Consider the following 24,698-nt stretch of genomic DNA (forward strand, 5'->3'; position numbering starts at 1 on the left):
CCTTGGTAAACCTTTAGCATCGAGGTTGGGAATGACTGTTCTAGAGCAAGAAAAGGTCTTTAGTTATTTTAAACAATTCAAGTAGCTATCACATAATTGTTATTTTCTTTAAACAGAAATCCCTGTGGCATGAATTATGATGCTTGTTAATAATCCTTTTGCTTGGTTTGTTTCTTCTGCCTACTATCACAGCTTTAGAATTCTAAACAGTCATGGACTGCCATGGCAACCACAATTATATGGCAACATGAAGTAGCTTGGATTGGCCCTCTGAGTTCAGATCAGTCTGACTGCAGTACTCCACAAAGAGAAGTTAAGAATATATTTCCATTGAGAATCTTTAGGTTTAACGGACAGCCATACTGGTCTTCCCTTGCAGAAAGATTTTGAAAAGGGGATACAGATTTGTAGGATTATAGGTAAGAAAAATTGCTAACAGATGTATGTCTAAAAAGTACTTAGGGGGAGATGTATCAAGCCTTCTACAGAGTGGAGAAGTGGACAAGTGGACAGTTGCTCATACTAATTGATAAGCTTCTAGTACAGTCTATTAAACAGATGCAGATTGGTTGCTATGTGCAACTTCTCCACTGTTTAGAAGACTTGATATATCTCTGCCATAATTTGGCATCCAAAGAAAAAGAAAATCTAAGTGGGGTTGCTAAGTGGGGATCTGGTCCCCTATTTTACATATCCATAAAAGATTCACAACACGGAAATTCTCTATTGCACAGAAGACATGATTTCTCTGCTACGTTGCTGACACTACAAAGGTTTAATAAAACTAAACATAAAAACAGAAAGAAAAGAAAAAAAAAACAAAGAACACTGCTGCATTGCAGCTAGGTAACAAAGTAATAGCTTAGACAAAGAAAAGGCTTTCACGTTTTCCATTGTGCAGCAAATCTCATTGTAAATAACCTCCATGTCACTTTAGATCACAGTGCTCTCAACTGTTCAATTAGCCGCAGGACTTACCGCAGGGCTTTAGGTTCTGGGTTAATTGCCCACAGCTATTCAATTACTGCCCGTGGCAAGCCCGGAGGGGACACTTACCACAGATTTCAGCTTGCACCCTCCTGAGGTGCAAACAGAAATCAGAGTTAGACCATGCTTCAGGGTCTAGTCGTGGCTGGCAATTGAATAGCTTCTATATAAAAAAAAGGATAGTATATGGGGTTGGCGCTGGAAAACAAAAAGATGTTCTAAAAAGCTCAAATAAATGGTCAATTCTTATGCAATGAGTGTATGGATATTCAAATACACATATGAACCTTGTTTCACTTTACATACCCAAAGGAGCATGCTATTACACGCATAGGAAACAAGTAGAATTAAAACAAATTTATTCCACACAATACAAACATACTGAACATATAGTACACTACCAGTGACAGATCAATAGAAGAACATACAGCACGGTCCCCAGAGTTCTTTAAAATTATCGCCCTCTAATGGTGCTGCGGTGGGCTAATACTTGGCTAAGCAGGAGGGGTCCTGGGCTGAGCAACTCGGCACCAATGCAGTAGATTTTTAGAGGTAAATCCAGGCTCAAAGTGCTAATATCATCCAAAGAAATTAATAATGCCAAAACGCGTTGTTTGGACAGAATGTTACAGCCTTGGATGATACCAGCACTTTGAGCTTGGATTCACCTCCAAAAGCCTACTGCTCTGGTGCCGAGCTGCTCAGCCTAGGCCCCCTTGTGCTTTACCAAGCATTAGCCCGCCACAGCACCATTAGAGGGTGAGAATTTTAAAGAACTCTGAGGACAGTGTTGTATTTTTCATTGAAAAAAAGGCTGTCTGTCATTGGAAGTGAACTATATGTTCAGTGTATTTGTATTGTTTGGAATAAATTATTTTTAATTCTACTTGTTTCTGCTCCTTTGGGTATTTAATGTGAAACAAGGTTCAAATGTGTATCTGAATATATGTACTGTCATTGCATAAGAATTTACCATTTATTTCAGCAATCTATGGATCCATAAGGTTATTCTATAACATATTTTTGGTTTCCAGTGCCAACCCCATATACTATCCTTTTCTTATATTTGAGCTAGGGAGAGTGGGTGCATCTCTCCCCTGTAATGTGGAGGCCGCTTTTCTCCAGATTTATTGTGCATTTCATGTTACTACTCACCTTTTTTTTTTGTTATATACAATTGAATAGCTTCTGGCACTTAAGCCTGGAGTATGCATTAGGCGCGGGTTCAAAAAATTGAATAGCTCCAGGCACTAGGTCTGGAAGCTAGAACTCTGTGGTAAGTACCGCAGCTAATTGAATTGGCCCCTTAAAATTAAAAGGACAGGAGCATGCATAGGTATTAATACGTGGTACTGCAAACAATAACTTTTGCTAGGTCTTAGAGAGCAATGATCTAAAAAATGTGAGAACACATTAGAATCTGCATACCATCCGGACGGCTCCACCTTTGCCACGATTCTTTACTAGGGTTAGCACCCGAACTTTATCACTTCCATATTTATTGGCATACTTTAAGGCAACCTAAACAAAACATAAATGACAAAACAAGAGATTCTGAGGGTTTGTTAAATGCTTTTCATTGACCTTTTTACATTTACAAAGAATAATTTCCATAATGTAACAAGAACAAAAGTACAGATGCACACAGCCATTACTTACCACCAGCAAATAAATCTATATTTAAGAAGCACTACCCTATTATACCTATTGGAAAGCAGACTAATTACCACTGAATGAGACAGGGCATAGAGACTGTAGCTAGAAAAAAAGCTCATCTAGCTCTGTGGTTTATCTTTCAGGCAACAACTTGTTTTCTATTATGAAAACAAATGAGGTTTCTGATATGCAGGTCATATCCACTGACAACAGCTTCAGAAACATCTTACCTATGTTATTACTAATCCTAGGAAAAAGGCATTTTCACTTTCCTAAGTCAAGGCTACAATATATGAAGGCCAACTATCACTATATTTCTATATATCTTCTTCAGAACCATGATAGGGCAACATATTTCTGGCTAATTTGTGATCTACTGATTTAAGGTTGTAATGCGTTTTTTTAATTTTTATTTTCTTCACAAACTGATATCTATGTAAAAAATGCAATCAACAGCAACACCAACATAAAAAAAAAAACAACAATAACCCACAGTAACATCAACTCTACTAGCAGGTGTAGTATGTCTGACCAGCGGTCAGCATACAGATGCTGGGATCCCGGTGGGGAGGGGTGAGTGTAGCAAGCCCATTGCGGGCTCGGTGGTGACCTGCGGTCGCCACGGGTTCTATTCCCACTCTATGGGTGTCGTGGACACCCACGAGTGGAAATAGTCCCTGTTAGTCGGCATGCCGACCATCGGGATAGTGAGGGGGCGGGATGTCAGTGGAGGTCATGTGACCAACGGTCTCCCGGCCGCCGGTCACATGAATACCACCCCTACTAGCAGTATGTGGTACATCAAACTTGTTGTCTGTCCACAGGACAGGCAGGCAATCTGGGACCTGAACTAATGACGATGATAATGCAGCTTATCAGCTCATAAAGAAATAGTTACCTCATTTTAGCATCTTTTGACGTAGTCACGTCCGTGACTTTTTGGCATTGCTCCCCGGGTGTACAAGTATGAATGAGCAAGGACTGGGATGCCCCCTTTATATACAACTATCCGACTTGGTGTGTCTTTAGACACAACCACTAGTTGCCCCATCTCCATGCTACGTGCAGATTCTCCGTCAGAGAAATTCCTTAAAATGTCAGCAATCAAGAGTCTGAGTTCGCTACCAGTTATACAGCAAACTCATATACTGTACAGTGGATCTCTCTGCATCTGTATAGCCACTGCCCAAGAATGTCTAATACATTTTAGAGACTGTGCATCTCAATTGCTCCGGTGACTGTGCGTAGACACACACTGTGGGATGCGGGATCCGGTCTGAAGATCGACAGTGTCTAGGTCGACAATGTTTAGGTCGACCACTATAGGTCGACAGTCACTAGGTCGACATGGATGGAAGGTCGACAGGGTTTCTAGGTCGACATGTGCTAGGTCGACAGGTCTAAAGGTCGACATGAGTTTTTCAAATTTTTTTTTTTTTTTCATACTTAACGATCCACGTGGACTACGATTGGAACGGTAAAGTGTGCCGAGCGAAGCGGTAGCGGAGCGAAGGTACCATGCCCGAAGCATGGCGAGCGAAGCGAGTGAACTAATTTTGGATCCCGGTCACTTTACGAAGAAAACGACACCAAAAAAAAATAAAAATCCTCATGTCGACCTTTAAAGTGACGGGGAACCACAATTAGTGCACCGTGTCCGCTCGCCATTTGTAGTCCACGTGGACTGTAAAGTATGAAAAAGTGAAAAAAGTGAAAAACTCATGTCGACCTTGTTCATGCCAACCTAAGGCATGCCGACCTAATGACCGTATCCCTTCTCCACCAGCACTGTTTTTTTCCCATCACTTTGACCACAAATAATATTAATTGGGTCTGGCCAAACAACCTGAGGCACCCCCAAGTGCCCCATGGCATCCCGTGTGCAACGCCACCCAGTTTGGGAACCATTGTCCTAATCAAGTTTAGGCATTTTAGATTAGTGATATCTTAGAGCTCCTTTATCAAGATCCAGATATTGGTTGTCCGTTTACTGCAGTGATGAGACACACAGTTCAGTGCAAAATACACTTGGCATCGGTTTTTAGTTCAAGCCATGTTGCCCTTGGTGATGTTTTTCCCGTGCTTTAACAACCAAGTCTCTGATGTCTCAATTAAGTAACATGCTTCCACTCAAGCAACAATGGACCTAATTCAGATCTGATCGCAGCAGCAAATTTGTTAGCTAATGGGCAAAACCACGGGGGTCATTCCGAGTTGTTCGCTCGTTAGTTTTTTTTGCAAAGGAGCGATTTGTCGCAAACTGCGCATGCGCAATGTTCGCAGTGCGCCTGCGCCAAGTAAAATAGCACAAAAGTTCTCGTGATCGTAGTGTGATTGACAGGAAGTGGGTGTTTCGGGGCGGAAACTGGCCGTTTTATGGGAGTGTGCAGAAAAACGCTGACGTTTCTGGGAAAAACGCGGGAGTGGCTGGAGAAACGGGGGAGTGTCTGGGCGAACGCTGGGTGTGTTTGTGACGTCAAACCAGGAACTAAACTGACTGAACTGATCGCAGTCTAGGAGTAAGTCTCGAGCTACTCAAACTGCTAAGAAATTTCTATTCGCAATTGTGCTAATCTTTCGTTCGCAATTCTGCTAAGCTAAGATACACTCCCAGAGGGCGGCGGCTTAGCGTGTGCAATGCTGCTAAAAGCAGCTAGCCAGCGAACAACTCGGAATGAGGGCCCATGTGCACTGCAAGGGGAGTTGATATAACGTGCAGAGAGTGTTAGATTTGGGTGTGGTGTGTTCAACGTTAAATCTAAACTGCAGTGTAAAAATAAAGCAGCCAGTATTTACCCTGCACAGAAACAATATAACCCATCCAAATCTTACTCTCTCTGCACGTTATATCTGCCCCCCCAGCAGTGCACATGGTTTTGCCCATTAGCTAACAAATTTGCTGCTGCGATCAGATCTGAATTAGGCCCAATGTCAGAAAAGGGAAGTATGCTGTGACTTCATTGTCAGACACTGAAGGAATGCTTACAGCACTACAGAAACAGTCATTAGGTGTTGGAAAGGAGAAAAATTAGGATTTTGGTTACCTACCGGTAAATCCTTTTCTCGTAGTCCGTAGAGGATGCTGGGGTCCACATTAGTACCATGGAGTATAGACGGGTCTACTAGGAGCCATTGGCACTTTAAGAGTTTGAGAGTGTGGGCTGTCTCCTCCCTCTATGCCCCTCCTACCAGACTCGGTCTAGAAACTGTGCCCGAGGAGACAGACATCTTCGACAGAAAGATTTAACACAGATAGTGGCGAGATTCACACCAGCTCACACATACAAGGCACATCAAGCTAACTAGCTTGTAAAACTCAGCAACTGCTGAAACATTACTTACCAAATAACAATGCAGTACATAACTAAACAAAAGGTGTACTGAACCAGATAACAGTTGCAGGAAAACGAAGCGCTGGTAACCAAAATCCTATTTTCTTTTACGTCCTAGGGGTCCACATTAGTACCATGGGGATGTACCAAAGCTCCCAGAACGGGAGGGAGAGCGCGGAGGCTCCTGCAGAACTGATTGACTGGACTTCAGATCATCAGAAGCCAAAGTATCGAACTTGTAGAACTTAGCAAACGTGTACGACCCAGACCAAGTTGCCGCCCGGCAAAGTTGTAACGCCGAGACACTCCGGGCAGCCGCCCAGGAAGACCCCACCTTACGAGTAGAGTGGGCCTTAACAGATTTTGGACACCGTAATCCTGCCGTAGAATAAGCATACTGGATAGTGAACCTAATCGAGCGAGATATAGTCTGCTTTGAAGCAGGACACCCAATTTTCTTGGGATCATACAGGACAAACAAAGAGTCCAATTTCCTGTGACGAGCAGTCCTTTTCACATAGATTTTCAAAGCCCTCACAACATCCAAGGACTTCGACGAATTTGAGGAGTCAGTAGCCACTGGCACCACAATAGGTTGGTTGATATGAAATGCCGACACAACCTTTGGAAAAAACTGCTGACGTGTCCGGAGCTCAGCTCTATCTTCATGGAAGATCAAGTAAGGGCTTTTACAGGACAAAGCTCCCAATTCTGACACACGTCTAGCAGAAGCTAAGACCAACAACGTGACAGCCTTCCATGGAAGAAATTTGACCTCAACCTCCTGTAGAGACTCAAACCAGTCCAACTGGAGAAACTGCAACACCACGTTAAGGTCCCAAGGCGGTACAAAAGGGAGGCTGGATGAGCAGAACTCCCTTCAAAAAGGTCTGAACCTCAGGGAGAGCAGCCAATTGTTTCTGGAAGAAAATGGACAGGGCCGAAATCTGGACCTTCACAGATCCCAACCTCAAGCCCATATCCACACCTGCTTGGACGAAGAGGAGAAAAAGTCCCAGCTGAAACTCCAATGCAGGAAACTTCTTGGACTCCCACCAAGAGACATATTTCTTCCAAATACGATGGTAGGACGTTACCCCTTTCCTAGCCTGTATCAGGGTAGGAATGACCTTCTTCGGAATGCCCTTCCGAGCTAGTAACAGGCGTTCAACCTCCATGCCGTCAAACATAGCTGCGGTAAGTCTTGATAGGTGAATGGCCCCTGCTGCAGCAGGTCCTCCCGAAGAGGAAGAGGCCTCGGCTCTTCCTGCAAGAGATTCAGAAGGTCCGCATAACAAGCCCGCCTTTGCCAGTCTGGAGCAATGAGGATCGCTTGAACTCTTGTTCTCCTTACGAGCTTTAGAACTCTTGGAATGAGAGGGAGTGGTGGAAACACGTACACCGACTGGAACACCCACGGAGACACCAGGGCGTCCACTGCCACTGCTTGCGGGTCCCTCGACCTGGAACATTAGCCTTGAAGCTTCTTGTTAAGACGAGAGGCCATCATGTTAATTTGGGGTAACCCCCATAGGTCTGTTATTTCCTTGAACACCTCCGGATGGAGACCCCACTCCCCCGGATGGAGATCGTGTCTGCTGGGGAAGTCTGCTTCCCAGTTGTTCACTCCCGGAATGAAGATTGCAGAGAGCGCCAAGGCGTGTTTTTCTGCCCAGAGGATGATTTTTGTCACATCTGACATTGAAGCTCTGCTTTTCTTTCCGCCCTGTTGGTTTATGTAAGCCACTGTCGTTACATTGTCCGACTGTACTTGAATGGCCCGATTTCTTAGAAGATGGGCCGCCTGAAGAAGACCATTGTAGACGGCTCTTAGTTCCAGGATGTTGATCGGCAGGCCGGCTTCCAGACTTGACCACCTTCCTTGGAAGGTTTCCCCTTCAGTGACTGCGCCCCAGCCCCGGAGGCTCGCATCCGTGGTTAGAAGGACCCAGTTCTGAATCCCGAACCTGCGGCCCTCCAGAAGGTGAGGCAATTGGAGCCACCAGAGGAGTGAAATCCTGGGCTTTGGCGACAGACGAATTCTCTGGTGCATGTGTAGATGAGATCCTGACCACCTGTCCAGGAGATCCAGTTGGAAGGCCCAAGCATGGAACCTTCCGTACTGGAGAGCCTCGTAAGAGGATCATCCCCAGAAAAGACAACCTCCGGTGGTTGGTTCCAAATGAGATTTTGGAAGGTTCAGAATCTAACCGTGGACCCTGGGGTGTGGTATTGAAAGTAGACAGTAACAAGGTCGACAATGTCTAGGTTGACCACTATTGGCCGACAGTAACTAGGTCGACAGGGTCTTTAGGTCGAAATGAGTTTTTAATGTTATTTTGGCGTCGTTTTCTTCGTAGAGTGACCGGGAACCCCAATTAGTGCACCGCTTCGCTCGCCATGCTTCGGGCATGGTGCCTTCGCTTGGCACAGATTACCGTTCCAATCGTAGTCCACGTGGATCGTTAAGTATGAAAAGGTTCAAAAAAAGAAAAAAAATGGTGAAAAACTCATGTAGACCTAGAACATGTCGACCTAAAGACCCTGTCGACCTAGACACCCTGTCAACCAATAGTGGTCGACCTAGACATTGTCGACCTAGTTACGGTCGACTTTCAATCCGGATCCCGGACCCTGAGTAGGCGGGTCGTGAGTACAATGGACTGCAACAGCTCCTCTTTGGACGATGCTTTTATCAGCAGATCGTCTAGATACGGAATGATGTTCACCCCCCTGTTTTCGGAGTAGAACCATCATCTCCGCCATCACCTTGGTGAACACCTTGGTGCTGTAGAGAGGCCGAATGGCAGTGCCTGGAACTGGAAATGACAGTCCAGTAATGCAAAACGGAAATAAGCCTGATGCGGTAGCCAAATCGGAATGTGGAGGTACGCATCCTTGATATCCAGGGATATTAGGAATTCCCCCTCTTCCAGACCGGATATCACCGACATGAGAAACTCCATTTTGAACTTGAACTGCAGAATGGGCCTGACCGAACCATCCGGTTTTGGTACCACGAAAAGGTTTGAATAGTAACCCGTGGCTTGCGAATGAGGAGGCACTGACACAATGACCTGTGCCTCCACCAACTTCTGAACCGCTGCTTGTAGGACAGTCCTGTCCGTCAGCAGAGCTGGCAAGCCTGATTTGAAAAATCGGTAAGGAGGGAGATTTTGAAATTCTAACCTGTATTCCTGGGTTACAATATCTATCACCCAGGGATCCAGGCCGGATGATACCCAGACGTGACTGAACTGTCTGAGCCTCGCTCCCACTGGCCCCACCTCCTGGCCGCGCGGTCCACCGTCATGCGGAGGACTTTGGCGTACCGGAAGCAGGCTTAGTTTCCTGGGAACCTGCCACAGCAGGTTTCTTGGATTTAGCGCAACCACCCCTAAAGAAAGTATTGGACGGCTTAGCCTTTCTAGGCTTGTTAGGCCGAAAGGACTGCAGTGCTGATGAAGAGAAGGATTTCTTCGGAGCAGGTGCAGCTGAGGGAAGGAACGGAGACTTACCCACCATAGCCGTGGATATCCACGCATCCAAAGCTTCCCCAAAGAGAGCCTGACTTGTGTAGGGTAGGGGCTGCACACTTTTTCTGGATTCCGCGTCGTCCGACCACTGGCGCAGCCACAGTCCCCGACGAGCTGAAACAGACATGGAAGAGATACCCGCAGCCATGAAACCCAGGTCTTTCATGGATTCTACCACAAAACCTGCCGAATCGTGAATGTTACGCAAAAACAATTCAACATCACCCTTATCCATTGTATCCAAATCCTCAAGTAAGGTGCCTGACCATTTTACTATAGCTTTTGCAATCCATGCACTAGCAATAGTGGGACGTAATATGGCCCCCGAAGCGGTGTACATAGATTTAAGCGTATTATCAATCTTTCGATCAGCCAGTTCCTTTAAGGCAGTAGATCCCGGAACAGGAAAAACCACCTTTTTTTAGATGCGTCAACAATTGGTGGGCTTTCCCATTTTTTTCTATCCTCTTCAAGGAAAGGAAATGCCACCTGGACCCTTTTGGGGATCTGGAATTTTTTATCTCAGGGTTTTCCCATGCTTTCTCAAATATAGCATTCAATTCCTTTGACTCAGGGAAGGTTAGCGAGGCTTTCTTATTTTCAGTGAAAAAAGCCTCCTCAACCTGCTCAGGTGTGGTATCATTAATATTCAACACATCCCTGATAGCCTCTATAATCAATTGCACCCCCTTTGCAAGAGAGGAAGACCCCCGCAACACATCTCCATTACCGTATGTGGTATCAGAATCGGTATCCGTGTCATCCTGCATGACATGAACAAGCGCATGTTTGTGGGGGTATATAGCGGAGCGTCCTGAGGTACCAGAATCGGTCCATACTGCCATAGAGTTCTGTAATACCTGGGTTGTGGATTCATTACTTGCAACCCTATCAGAAATCTGAGAAATCCAAGATTTGATAGAGGAAAACCACTCAGGTTCCCTTGCTGGAATCTGTGCTAAACCAGTGCTATCCTGATTACATGGAATGGGATCATCCTGTGAGGACATATCCTCCGCAGCATATGACACAGTGTCCCTGGACATAGCTAAAGGAGACCACAAACACTCACTCACATACAGGGGAGGGCAGACAGAGTATCCCCCCCAAGAAAGGCAAGAGAGACACAGAGATTGAAGCCAACCCACACACAGCGCTTTTAACCAAAGGGAGACCCCTTGTCAGCGCTGACTGTGCACCTTAATAGGATACACAGTCGTATTGCAGCCTCCCCATCCTTCTACAACCCCCTGGTACCGTGAGAGATAGCTTGAGTTGCTGTGGAGGGACCTTCTTTCTCCTGATCAGCGCTGTGCAGGCAGGAAAATGGCGCTGAACGCTGCTGGGTCCGCTCTGAGAAGCTCCGCCCACAAAATGGTGCGGTCTTCCCGCTCTTCATCTGATTATACTGGCCTGAGGCTTGATGCTGGCTGAGATCCCGACAGGCTTTGTGACAAGTGTAGGGTGTAAGCGCTGGACCAGGGCGCCCCTCACCGCGCCGCACTATGTACCGCTAAGCCATCCTGAAGCGCAGTTAATACTGTGCTCCTAACCTGCTGCCACCATCTTCACACTGGCCCCCCGCTTGCTAGGGGGGTCGGTGACTTACTCGGCACGATCTTCTGCTCTGTAAGGGGTTGGTGGCATTCTGCTGGGGTGAGCGATCTCCTATGGCGGGGGAACGATCTAACCCCTCAGGAGCTCAGTGTCCTGTCAGAGGAGTAAGTGGCACAGTCCCCGCTGGGAGGACACTACTCCCCCCTTAGTCCCACGCTGCAGGGAGACTGTTCCCAGCAGCCTCCCTGTAAAATAAAAAAAACTCTAAAATAATTTTTTTTCTAGAAATGCTCTAGAGAGCTCCCCTAGCTGTGACCGGCTCCTCCGGGCCCATTTTCTAAACTGAGTCTGGTAGGAGGGGCATAGAGGGAGGAGCCAGCCCATACTCTCAAACTCTTAAAGTGCCAATGGCTCCTGGTGGACCCATCTATACCCATGGTACTAATGTGGACCCCAGCATCCTCTAGGACTTAAGAGAAACACAGTTCTAAACTTTTCCAAAAACAGACCACACGTGTTTCAAATACATATTCATGGGATAAATCCCATATAAAAATGCCATGCTATATAGTAAAAAGGAAAATGTCTTACCTCTGTTGTTTTATCAGAACTTCCATCATCTACAACGATGACCTCATATCTGAACGATGGACTTCGTTTCTGTACAACAAAAACACCCACAAAATTAAAATTGCGATAATTAACAGTTCTGGATGCCTCAGAAAGATTTATTTATACGGGGGGGGGGGGGGGGGGGGGTGCAGTTGGCACCCCTACGTTCACGATGCCAGTGGTCAGAATCACAACACCCTGAATCCCGAACGCAAGTATGGCGGGGAGGATTAGGGTTAGGCACTAGGGGGAAGGTTACGGTTAGGCTGTGGGAGAGGAGGATTAGGTAGAGGATAAGGGATAGTGTTAGCTTACCTTTCGAAAAAGTGTTGGGATGCCACTGCCAGTATTCTGTTGGCATCCCATACAGGGATATCTGCATTATACCAAAGCAGTTCACACACAGAAAGTTTTAATTATTAAACCCAATTACTGAATTACAGGATCACAGTGCACTGCAACCATAATTGCATACACATGCAGACTGCAGTCACCAGAAGACCTTATACTAATATTTGCCCAAGCAAAAGCTGATTGACCCCAACAGTAATTGGAATTTTGGCGCACATGATATCAGATCAGCTTTGTGTACAACAATCCAATTGGTAAACTGTATTTACTTGTATGTGGGCAAATTCGCTTCTCATTCCCTTTAAACACCTTTCTCTTCTAACTCAGGGGAAGATAGAACAAACCTCCTAACGAGTGGAGAAGTAGACAAGTGGAGCTGATGCATATAGCAACCAATTAGTTTGTACTGTACCTATGATTTTATAGTATGCATTTAATAAATGTTGGCTAAAAGCTGGTTGAAGTTGCGATGATACATTTTGTTTGATACATTTCCTTCTCAAATCAAGATTATACTGCACTGCTGGACTGTAGCAAGAACCAGAACACAGATCCTGTTATTGGCCATAGCACAGCCCCTGCTTTCCATACAAACTGAGGTGGGGGAGGATGAAGTTACACCTGCTGAAGAAAGACCAAGTGGAGGGAAAAACCAGCCATATATGGCTTCAAAAAGGTAAGTGAAAAAACAAATGCTTAGATAAAATTTTGGGTTATCTAGTACGATGGGGGGGGGGGGGGGGGGTATAGACGGGGTCCAAAGGAGCCGGTGCACTTTACATTTCTTCACTGGGTGTGCTGGCTCCTTACCTCTATGCCCCCTCCCACAGGCAGTTATAGGTAAAAACGTGCCCGAAGGAGAAAGGCCATATATGAGAGAAGGAAATACGATAACAAAGAGTGGTGAGATTTACATACAGTACCAGCACACCACTAACAGAGAACAACCAGCAACGGCTGGCAACAACTGAACAGGTAACCACATAAAGAGAACCTGCAGAAAAGGGGTGCCCAATATCCCTTATGGACTACGAGAAAAGGAATTTACTGGTAGGTAATTAAAATTCTATTTTCTCTAGCATCCATAAGGAATACTGGGGAATCTAGTACAATGGGGACGCCCCAAAGCTTCCAGAACGGGCGGGAACGTGCGGAGACTGCTGCAGCACCACCTGCCCAAACTGGGTATCCTCTTTGGCCAGGGTATCAAACTTGTAGAACTTAACAAAAGTGTTCTTCCCCGACCAGGTAGCCGCTCGCCAGAGATGCAGGGCCGAGACTCTACGGGCAGCCGCCCACAAAGAGCCCACAGATCTTTTAGAGTGGGCCTTTAGAGACTGAGGAACAGGTAAGGCTGCCGACACATAGGCCTGTTGGATAGTAAGTCTAATCCAACAAGCAATGGACTGCTTTGAAGCAGAACAACCTTTTTGCTGCGCATCATAGAGCACGAACAAAGAATCCGTCTTTCTGATCCGAGCCGTTCGCAGCATCCAACACCTCCGGAAGTGCAGAAGAGCCAGAACTTGACAGAACCACAACAGGTTGATTCAGGTGAAACGCGGAGACAACCTTCGGCAGGAACTGCTGTCTGGTATGGAGCTCTGCTCTGTCCTCGTAAAAGACCAAGTACGGACTTTTCCACCAAAGGCCCCCAATTCTGAGACACGTCGAGCAGAAGCCAGGACCAGTAACATCACCGTCTTCCACGTGAGGTACTTGTCTTCTACGGTCAACAAAAGGTTCAAACCAGGAGGACTGTAGAAATTTCAATACCACATTCAAATCCCAGGGTGCCGTAGGCGGCACATAAGAAGGTTGTATGTGGAATACCGCTTGCAAGAAGGTCTGAACTTCTGGCAACAGTGACAATTTCTTCTGGAAGAAAATGGAGAGAGCTGAAATCTGGACCTTAATGGTACCGAGACGTAAGCCCTTATCCACACCAGCCTGCAGGAAACGTAAGAAACATCCCAAGTGAAACTCTGCAGGTGGATACGCATGTTCCTTGAACCAAGAGACATATCTTCTCCAGATATGATGATAATGTTTTGACGTCATAGGTTTCCTGGCCTGAACCATGGTAGCAATAACCTTTTTGGAAAGGCCCTTGTGAGCTAGGATGTTTCAATCAACCTCCATGCCGTTAAACGAAGTCGCCATAAGTCCGATTAGACAAACGGTCCATGTTGAATAAGATCACTTCTGAGTGGTAGAGGCCAAGGGTCTTCGACTGATATGTCCAGAAGATCCGCGTACCACGCACTCAGAGGCCAATCTGGGGCAATTAGAATTGCCTGGACTCCCTGATTTCTGATGCGCTTGAGCACCCTTGGGAGCAACAGAATCAGGTGAAACTGGTAAACCAGCCGGTAAGGCCAAGGCGACGTCACTGCATTTACTGCCCCCTGGTTCGTGAGCAATATGTAAATACCATGATTAGTGGGCTTTTGGCAACATTGTATAAGCTATCCACGAGGGTTATAATCTAAATGTTTTTATATAAATCCTCCATTGATAGAAACCAGGGAGAGTAACATTGTTTTAAAGTATTGGTAACAGCTGTATGTATTTGATGTAAGTGGATGATTGGTCACATGTGGCACTGATCCAGGAGAAAATAGGATTTTGGTTACCCACCAGTAAATCCTTTTCGCGTAGTCCGTAGAGGATGCTGGGGCCCACATTAGTACCATGGGGTATAGACAGGTCCACCAGGAGCCATTGGCACTTTAAGAGTTTGAGTGTGGGCTGGCTCCTCCCTCTATGCCCCTCCCACCAGACTCAGTCTAGAAACTGTGCCCGAGGAGACGACATACTTCGAGAGAAGGATTATACACAGATAGTGGTGAGATTCATACCAGCTCACACATACAAGGCACGTCAAGTCAACTAGCTTGAACTACTCCGCAACAGCTGAAACATTACTTACCAAGTAACAATGCAGTACTCAATTAAAACGAAGTTGTACTGAACCAAATAACATTTGCAGGAGAACGAAGCGCTGGACGAGAAAAGGATTTACCGGTAGGTAACCAAAATCCTATTTTCTCTTACGTCCTAGAGGATGCTGGGGTCCACATTAGTACCATGGGGATGTACCAAAGCTCCCAGAATGGGAGGAAGAACGCTGAGGCTCCTGCAGAACTGATTGGCCTCTGATGATCTGACGTTTAAAGTATCGAACTTGTAAAACTTTGCAAACGTGTTCGACCCAGACCAAGTTGCAGCTCGGCAAAGTTGCACTGCCGAGACACCCCGGGCAGCCACCCAGGAAGACCCCACCTTACGAGTAGAGTGGGCCTTAACAGATTTTGGACACGGCAGCCCTGTCGTAGAATAAGCGTGCTAGATAGTGAACTTAATTCAGCGTGAAATAGTCTGCTTAGAAGCAGGACACCCAATTTTCTTGGGATCATAGAGGACAAACAGTGAGTCTGACTTTCTGTGACGAGAAGTTCTCTTCACATATATCTTCAGAGCCCATACGACATCCAAGAACTTTGATGTAATTGAGGAGTCAGTAGCCACTGGCACCACAATAGGTTGGTTGATATGAAATGCCGTTTGGGAAATGGGGTTTGGGAGGGAACCGCACCAGTCCAAAAACATCAAACAATTAATAGCCTCTGAAAAACTGAATTTAAACTGAATTACTTCTATATATGGCAACCGTAGATATTATGATAATCTATCCTAATATCACAAAATGTTGCTTTCGGTGGTGCTCCCTGGAGTCAAAAAATATCAAGTACAAGGGACCAAGAAAAGAGATATTGGAAAAAAGACTCTTTTGCGGGAGCACTCTAATTCAGAGGTTACAGTATAATTTGTATAATACTGATAAGAACAATTTAATTAGATAAATATTAAAATTAAATTCTATGAGTGACCATTTGTGAACAAAATAGCTTAGCGAAAATATGGATAGATTATGTTATTCGTGATCTCAAATATCACAGTCTGCAAATTGCCGGAAGTTGAAATCTGTGATGCTGTTGTCACCATGCTCTTGCATATCATCTCTTATGTAATGTATGACCATCATTTATTCTGCTAATATCTATTTCAGATCATTATAGGCGCAGAGAATTAAATCATTGGTCACATGAATCCAAGTGTCGGATAGCATAAAATTGAGTGCCACTGTATCAGATAGCCAGTTTATTGCAGTACCAGGGTGTTCAGAGGTGGTCTCCCATCCTAGTACTAACCCGGCCTTTCACTGCTTAGCTTCCAAGTTCAGAAGAGATTGGGCATCTCCAGTGAAGTATGACCGCAATTATTAGGCTCCCCTCTTTGGTCACTCCAAATATATGCCGTGTGGCTACTATATGTTGAGGATAAAGAGCATATGTAACGCAAGTCCCCGAAGCCTCTGCACGGCCAAAAGCGGGACGGGCAGCGCCAATACCAGCACTGGTATCGTATATACCCCACACCACTGTGAAACTTATTCACACCACGCTTATGTAACACCACTTTGTGTGACTGAAAGGCTGTAATTTTCTTGCTCAACAGCCATCTGACATTATCCTATTTGCAACGGTTTTCACATAGAATTCAGAGTATTAGAGACATTGCATATAGGTTCAATCATCCTGTTGTTATTCAGCAATTAACCCTTAGTCAGCCTCACAATAAGGATCCTTATTTGAAAGGTCACAATGATGGAATATTGACAATTGCGGCTTACAGACACCATTAAATTACTGGATGTGTACTCCCAGCCCCAAAACTTATTGGTTGAATTAGATTTTCACAGGGAATTGCTGATGAGCTCCATGCAGTGGATTTCTTCCTAGTATACTAATGTCATGAGCACTTTCTGTAGGTTTCATATATAACTTGCTGTGATATAAACTCCCCCTTTTTCTGTGGTTCAGAGGGGTCATTCAGTTGGAGCTGGTGTCGCTTTGATAAAAGTCTTTGCCTGCTATTATGCTATCATTTATACGCTGTCTCCTACAGTATAATTATAATTGGCATTAAGACACAGTATATTCTAGTACGGCCGTACTGGTGATCTAAAGCTCTATGTTTAGGTACAAGGTAAATCCATCTGCAGATGGTATGTGGCATATATGAATTTTTTCCACATATATTATCCTTTAACCTATTGATGTTCTTTCTGTGACCGCCGTGTCACATGCTGAGTAATTAGGTGATTGCACGTATATATTTATTTTTGTGACCGCCGTGTCACATGCTGATTAATCAGCTGATTGCACGTAATCTCTTATGTTTGCAACCATTGTGTAACACATATTATTGGTACAAGGCAAGCCCATCTGTAGATGGTATGTGGCTCATATGAATTTTCTAGAGAAGGGTTGGTGGAGTCTGCACAGGATCTCTCAGTATAGATGCTTGGTACTATATATAATGGAAGTTAAAGCTATAGCTCTAAATAAAACCAACATATGGCCATAATGCAAAACAAATAATTGGTATTTGGCACTAGGTTGGCGGTGCTCCCAGAGATAGTTCAGTAAACTGGTCTGGGGAAAATGTATGGTTCTTGTAAGGTACAAGAGCCAAAAGAAAAAGAAAGACTATATGTCTTTTCTGGGGCACACTTTTATTGTAAATTAGGTGGTCTTGTGATGTTTAAAATGTAACTTTTATTAATGATCCTCTAAAAAAATGGCTATAAGGCAAAGGGCAAAGTAACAACAATATTTTACTGGCAATTATCATGGGATTTTAGTCTAACCCAAATTGTGATTTGATTAATTAGAGTTTAGGTGATATAAATCAAACTTAATAGCTCCGTTGGGCGAAATTATATGTGTGTCTCTGATGTTGGAACGGATAAATACTATAGGGCATGTGAATTACCTTCTTCCGAAAAAATATATATTATAAACATGCAATATACTGGTATTGAAAATCCTAATGTACCGGAAGAAAGGAATATTATTAAATCTAATAAGCCGGGCTCCACACTAATAATGGGTAGATAGTGATTATCACAAGCTGAAATAGAGAATAATACTTAGGCTCCAGGTCCCGTGTCCTGAGTTTGGATATAAATACCTGCAGTACCAAGTATTCCCTGGTGGTCTCCCAACCAGGTACTGACCTGGCCCACAGTGCTTGGCTTCCAAGATCAGACGAGGTTAGGCATACTCAGTGTGATTTGACCGCAGGTAGGTATATCCTGCTTGGATGGTACCCGGAACCGAGTATCGTGCTCTGAGAAATCCCCAAGTGCTTTGATGAGATTACTGGATGTTCTTAAGTCCAAACACTGGCGGCCTCTGCTATTCCCTGATGGTTTCCAAAAATCCAGAGGCTTCCACGGCCCCCTGGACTGAACTTCAAAAAGTTTGAGTAATTCAAATGTAATAGCTCTTCTTCAATGTTGTTGACCTTGAATCAACAAATAAGTAGATAGCCTCAGTGGCTAATAGAAGTCAATGGTGAAACCAAAAAGGACCCGCTGAGGGCTGGTTGGGTTGGTCCGAGGTGTGTAAATATAGACTCTCTAGGTTTGGCCAGGGGTACTGAGTAGATAATATTATGATTCTGATGTACAGGAATTTATGGTGTTCAAAAAATAGGTATAAACGAAGAGACTCAGGTCTGTGTTAAACACCACTTCTGCTTTTTTATCATCTGTATACCCATCGAATGACAAAATGAGAGGGTGGTGAGAAACGACACTGAGACCGAAGGAAGGTAGAGGGACTCTTCTACTGTCCTGTCTTATAACAAAGTGGTGCTCTGTTTACATATTGCATTGCAGAGCCACTCAGATTGTTTAGACAGGATGAGAGGGAGTACCGGAAAATAAATATAAATATAACTGGGAATGTCAAAAAAATAATAAAAAAATATATGTAACTGTGTGAATGAAAATACCTATACCGGTGACTAGTCATGCGTTTGATCCACCATTTGGAGCAAAACAAAACAAATGTATGTACTCGGTTCCGGGTACCATCCAAGCAGGATATACCTACCTGCGGTCAAACCACACTGAGTATGCCTAACCTCGTCTGATCTTGGAAGCCAAGCACTGTGGGCCAGGTCAGTACCTGGTTGGAAGACCACCAGGGAATACTTGGTACTGCAGGTATTTATATCCAAACTCAGGACACGGGACCTGGAGCCTAAGTATTATTCTCTATTTCAGCTTGTGATAATCACTATCTACCCATTATTAGTGTGGAGCCCGGCTTATAAGATTTAATAATATTCCTTTCTTCCGGTACATTAGGATTTTCAATACCAGTATATTGCATGTTTATAATATATATTTTTTCGGAAGAAGGTAATTCACATGCCCTATAGTATTTATCCGTTCCAGCATCAGAGACACACATATAATTTCGCCCAACGGAGCTATTAAGTTTGATTTATATCACCTAAACTCTAATTAATCAAATCACAATTTGAGTTAGACTAAAATCCCATGATAATTGCAAGTAAAATATTGTTGTTACTTTGCCCTTTGCCTTATAGCCATTTTTTTAGAGGATCATTAATAAAAGTTACATTTTAAACATCACAAGACCACCTAATTTACAATAAAAGTGTGCCCCAGAAAAGACATATAGTCTTTCTTTTTCTTTTGGCTCTTGTACACCTTACAAGAACCATACATTTTCCTCATATGAATTTTCCACATAAATTGCCCTTTACAGATTGATGTATTTATATATCTTTCATTGTGGCCGCCGAGTCACAGTTCGAGTAGCCAGATGACTGCATGTAATCTCTTATGTCTGTAACATTTACGTTACATATGCTCTTTATCCTCAACATATAGTAGCCACACGGCATATATTTGGAGTGACCAAAGAGGGGAGCCTAATAATTGCGGTCATACTTCACTGGAGATGCCCAATCTCTTCTGAACTTGGAAGCTAAGCAGTGAAAGGCCAGGTTAGTACTAGGATGGTAGACCACCTCTGAACACCCTGGTACTGCAATAAACTGGCTATCGGATACAGTGGCACTCAATTTTATGCTATCCGACACTTGGATTCATGTGACCAATGATTTAATTCTCTGCGCCTATAATGATCTGAAATAGATATTAGCAGAATAAATGATGGTCATACATTACATAAGAGATATTATGCAAGAGCATGGTGACAACAGCATCACAGATTTCAACTTCCGGCAATTTGCAGACTGTGATATTTGAGATCACGAATAACATAATCTATCCATATTTTCGCTAAGCTATTTTGTTCACAAATGGTCACTCATAGAATTTAATTTTAATATTTATCTAATTACATTGTTCTTATCAGTATTATACAAATTATACTGTAACCTCTGAATTAGAGTGCTCCCACAAAAGAGTCTTTTTTTCCAATATCTCTTTTCTTGGTCCCTTGTACTTGATATGAAATGCTGACAAAACCTTCGGAAGAAACTGCTGACGAGTCCGGAGCTCAGCTCTATCTTGGTGGAAGAACAAGTAAGGGCTTTGACAGGATAAAGCCCCCAGCTCGGACACACGTCTAGCAGAAGCTAAGGCCAACAAAGTGACCGCCTTCCATGTAAGAAATTTCACCTCTACCTCCTGTAGAGGTTCAAACCAATCGGACTGGAGGAACTGCAACACCACGTTAAGGTCCCAAGGCGCCGTAGGTGGTACAAAGGGAGGTTGGATATGCAGAACTCCCTTCAAAAAGGTCTGAACCTCAGGGAGGGCAGCCAATTGTTTCTGAAAGAAAATGGATAGGACTGAAATCTGGACCTTCACAGAACCCAAACTCAGGCTACATATCCACTCCTGCTTGCAGGAAGAGGAGGAAACGTCCCAGTTGAAACTCCACCGTAAGGAAACTTCTTGGACTCACACCAAGAGACATATTTCTTCCAAATACGATGGTAATGTTTAGACGTTACCCCTTTCCTAGCCTGTATGAGGGTAGGAATAACCTCCTTCGGAATGCCCTTCCAAGCAAGAATCAGGCGCTTAACTTCCATGCCGTCAAACGTAGCCACGGTAAGTCTTGATAGGCGAATGGCCCCTGCTGCAGCAGGTCCTCCCGAAGAGGAAGAGGCCTCGGCTATTCTTGCAGTAGATTCAGAAGGTCCGCGTACCAAGCCCTTCTTGGCCAGTCTGGGGCAATGAGGATCGCTTGAACCCTTGTTCTCCTTATGAGCTTTAGGATTCTTGGGATGAGTGGGAGTGGTGGAAACACGTACACTGACTGGAACACCCACGGAGACACCAGGGCGTCCACTGCCACTGCCTATGGGTCCCTCGACCTGGAACAATAACGTTGAAGCTTCTTGTTGAGACGAGAGGCCATCATGTCTATTTGGGGTAAACCCCAAAGATCTGTTATTTCCTTGAACACCTCCTGATGATGTCCCCACTCTCCTGGATGGAGATCGTGTCTGCTGAGGAAGTCTGCTTCCCAGTTGTCTACTCCCGGAATGAAGATGGCTGACAGCGCCAACGCGTGCTTTTCTGTCCAGAGGAGTATTCTTGTCACCTCTGACATTGCCGCTCTGCTCTTCGTTCCGCCCTGTCGGTTTATGTAAGCCATTGTTGTTACGTTGTCAGACTGCTCTTGAATGGCCCGATTTCTCAGAAGAGGGGCCGCCTGAAGAAGACCGTTGTAGACGGCTCTTAGTTCCAGGATGTTGAGGGCAGGCCGGCTTCCAAGCTTGACCACCGTCCTTGGAAGATTACTCCTTGAGTGACTGCTCCCCAGCCACAAAGGCTTGCATCCGTGGTTAGAAGGACCCAGCCCTGAATCCTGAACCTGCATTTCTCCAGAAGGTGAGGCAATTGGAGCCACCAAAGGAGTGGAATCCTGGCCTTTGGCGACAGACGAATTCTCTGGTGCATGTGGAGGTGAGATCCCGACCACTTGTCCAGGAGATCCAGTTGGAAGATCCAAGCGTGGAACCTCCCATACTGGAGAGCCTCGTAAGAGGCCACCATCCTTCCCAATAGGTGAATGCATTGATGAACAGATACCCGGGGTGGCTTCAGGACATCCCGGACCATGGCTTGTATCACCAACGCCTTTTCCTGCGGAAGAAACACCCTCTGCACTTCCGTATCCAGGATCATTCCCAGAAATGACAACCTCTGGGTTGGTTCCAAATGTGACTTTGGAAGGTTCGGAATCCAACCGAGACTCTGGAGCAGTCGCATTGTGAGAACAATGGACTGCCGCAGCCTCTCCTTTGACGATGCCTTTATCAGCAGGTCGTCCAGATATGGAATGAAGTTCACACCCTGCTTGCGGAGGAGAAACATCATTTCCGCCATCACCTTGGTAAACACCCTCGGTGCTGTGTAGTGGCCGAATGGCAGTGCCTGGAACTGGAAATGACAGCCCAGCAATGCAAAGCGGAGATAAGCCTGATGCGGCAGCCAGATTGGAATGTGGAGGTACGCATCCTTGATATCCAGGGATACCAGGAATTCCCCTTCTTCCAGACCTGATATCACCGCCCTGAGAGACTCCATCTTGAACTTGAACTCCTTTAGAAAGGGGTTCAATGATTTTAGGTTCAGAATGGGCCTGACCGAACCATCCGGTTTTGGTACCACGAAAAGGTTCGAATAGTAACCATTGTTCAGAATGTGAGGTGGTACTGGCACAATGACCTGTGCCTCTACCAGCTTTCGGACAGCGTCTTGTAGTACAGTGCTGTCCTCCAACAGAGTTGGCAAGCCTGACTTTAAAAAGTGATGAGGAGGGAGACTTTGAAATTCCAGCCTGTATCCCTGAGACACAACATCTACCACCCAGGGATCCAGGCCGGACGATACCCAGACATGACGGAAGTATCTGAGTCTCGATCCCACTGGCCCCACCACCGAGGCGTGCAGTCCACCGTCATGCAGAGGACTTTGACGAACCCGAAGCAGGCTTTTGTTCCTGGGAACCTGCATGGGCAGGTTTCTTGGACTTAACCCGATCTCCCCTAAAGAAAGTATTGGAAGTTCTTGCCTTTCTAGGCTTGTTAGGCCGAAAGGACTGCGTTGCAGATGAAGAGAAAGATTTCTTCGGAGCAGGTGCTGCTGAGGGAAGAAACGGAGACTTACCCGCTGTAGCGGTGGATATCCACGCATCAAGAGCTTCCCCAAAGAGAGCCTGACCTGTATAGGGTAGGGACTCCACACTTCTTCTGGATTCCGCGTCGGCCAACCACTGGCGCAGCCACAATCCCAGACGAGCTGAAACAGACATGGAAGATATTCCCGCAGCCATGGAACCCAGGCCTTCCATGGATTCTACCATAAAACCTGCAGAATCATTTATGTTGCGTAAATACAATGCAACGTCATCCCTATCCATCGTATCCAAATCCTCAAGTAAGGTAGCCGACCACTTTACTATTGCCTTTGCAATCCATGCAGTAGCAATAGTGGGACGTAAAATGGCCCCTGAAGCAGAACACATTGATTTAAGCGTGTTATCAATTTTCCTATCAGCCGGCTCCTTTAAGGCGGTAGATCCTGGAACAGGTAAAACCACCTTCTTTGAGAGTCTGGACACAGGCGTCAACAATCGGCGGGTTTTCCCATTTTTTCCTATCCTCCTCAGGGAAAGGAAATGCCACCTGGACCCTTTTAGGGATCTGGAATTTTTTCTCAGGGTTTACCCATGCTTTTTCAAATATAGCATTCAATTCCTTTGACGCAGGGAAGGTTAGCGAGGCTTTTTTATTTTCAGTGAAAAAAGCCTCCTCAACCTGCTCAGGTGTGGTATCATTAACATTTAACACATCCCTAATAGCCTCTATCAACAATTGCACCCCCTTTGCAAGAGATGCGGACCCCCGCAACACATCCCTATCACCATCTGTAGTGTCAGAATCTGTATCCATGTCGTCTTGTGTGACATGCACAAGCGCACGTTTGTGGGGGTATATAACGGGGCATCCTGAGGTACCAGAACCAGGCCATACTGCCATAGAGCTCTGTAGTACCTGGGTTGCAGATTCATTACTTGCAATCCTGTCAGAAATCTGAGAAATCCAAGATTTGATAGAGGAAAACCACTCAGGCTCCCTTGCTGGTATCTGTGCTAAACCAGTGCTATCCTGATTACATGGAATGGGATCATCCTAGCAGGATAAATCCTCTGCAGCACATGACACAGTGTCCCTGGACATAGCTAAAGGAGACCATCAAACACTACACACACACACACACACACACACACACACACACACACACACACACACACACGTGGGGGCAGACAGAGTTTCCCCCCCAAGAATGGCAAGAGAGACAGAGATTGGAGCCAACCCACACACACAACGCTTTCAGCAAAGGGAGACCCCTTGTCAGCGCAGACTGTGTCCATTAATAGGAGACACAGTTGGTTTACAGCCTCCCCTCCCCCTTCTACAGCCCCCTGGTACCGTGTACTGACAGTTGGAGCTGCTGTGGAGGGACCTGTTCTTCCATCCAGCGCTATGCAGGCAGGAAAATGGTGATGGAACGCTGCTGGGTCCGCTCTGAGGAGAAGCTCCGCCCCCTTAATAGTGCTGTCTTCCCGCTCTTCATAGATTATACTGGCCTGAGGTAAAACTTGCTGGCTGAGATCCGTGGAACCCGACAGACTTGTGGACCTGTGTGGGGGTAAGCGCTGGCTCAGGGTGCCGCTCAGGGCGCCCCTCACAGCGCCGCACCATGTGCCTCTGAACCTTCACAGGAGCGCAGTTA

General features: G+C 45.4%; 1 protein-coding gene and 4 pseudogenes across 1 annotated transcript in view; 2 read left to right on the forward strand and 3 right to left on the reverse strand.

Annotated features, from left to right (window-relative positions):
* The window catches only part of ALG5 (ALG5 dolichyl-phosphate beta-glucosyltransferase), a 137,894-nt gene that overhangs the window by 64,490 nt on the left and 48,706 nt on the right, over positions 1-24,698 (reverse strand). Inside the window, exons 4-5 of the mRNA XM_063951850.1 lie at positions 11,660-11,728; positions 2,416-2,508 (exon numbers count right to left, since the gene is read on the reverse strand). Coding sequence (XP_063807920.1) covers positions 2,416-2,508; positions 11,660-11,728 — 162 coding nt within the window. The remainder of the gene's footprint in view (positions 1-2,415; positions 2,509-11,659; positions 11,729-24,698) is intronic.
* LOC135052198 (5S ribosomal RNA) lies at positions 16,196-16,315 on the reverse strand (annotated as a pseudogene).
* On the reverse strand, positions 18,068-18,185 carry LOC135052432 (5S ribosomal RNA; annotated as a pseudogene).
* LOC135052463 (5S ribosomal RNA) lies at positions 18,998-19,115 on the forward strand (annotated as a pseudogene).
* LOC135052709 (5S ribosomal RNA) lies at positions 19,855-19,974 on the forward strand (annotated as a pseudogene).

Source organism: Pseudophryne corroboree, chromosome 2, assembly GCF_028390025.1.
Source record: "Pseudophryne corroboree isolate aPseCor3 chromosome 2, aPseCor3.hap2, whole genome shotgun sequence".
NCBI lineage: Eukaryota > Metazoa > Chordata > Amphibia > Anura > Myobatrachidae > Pseudophryne > Pseudophryne corroboree.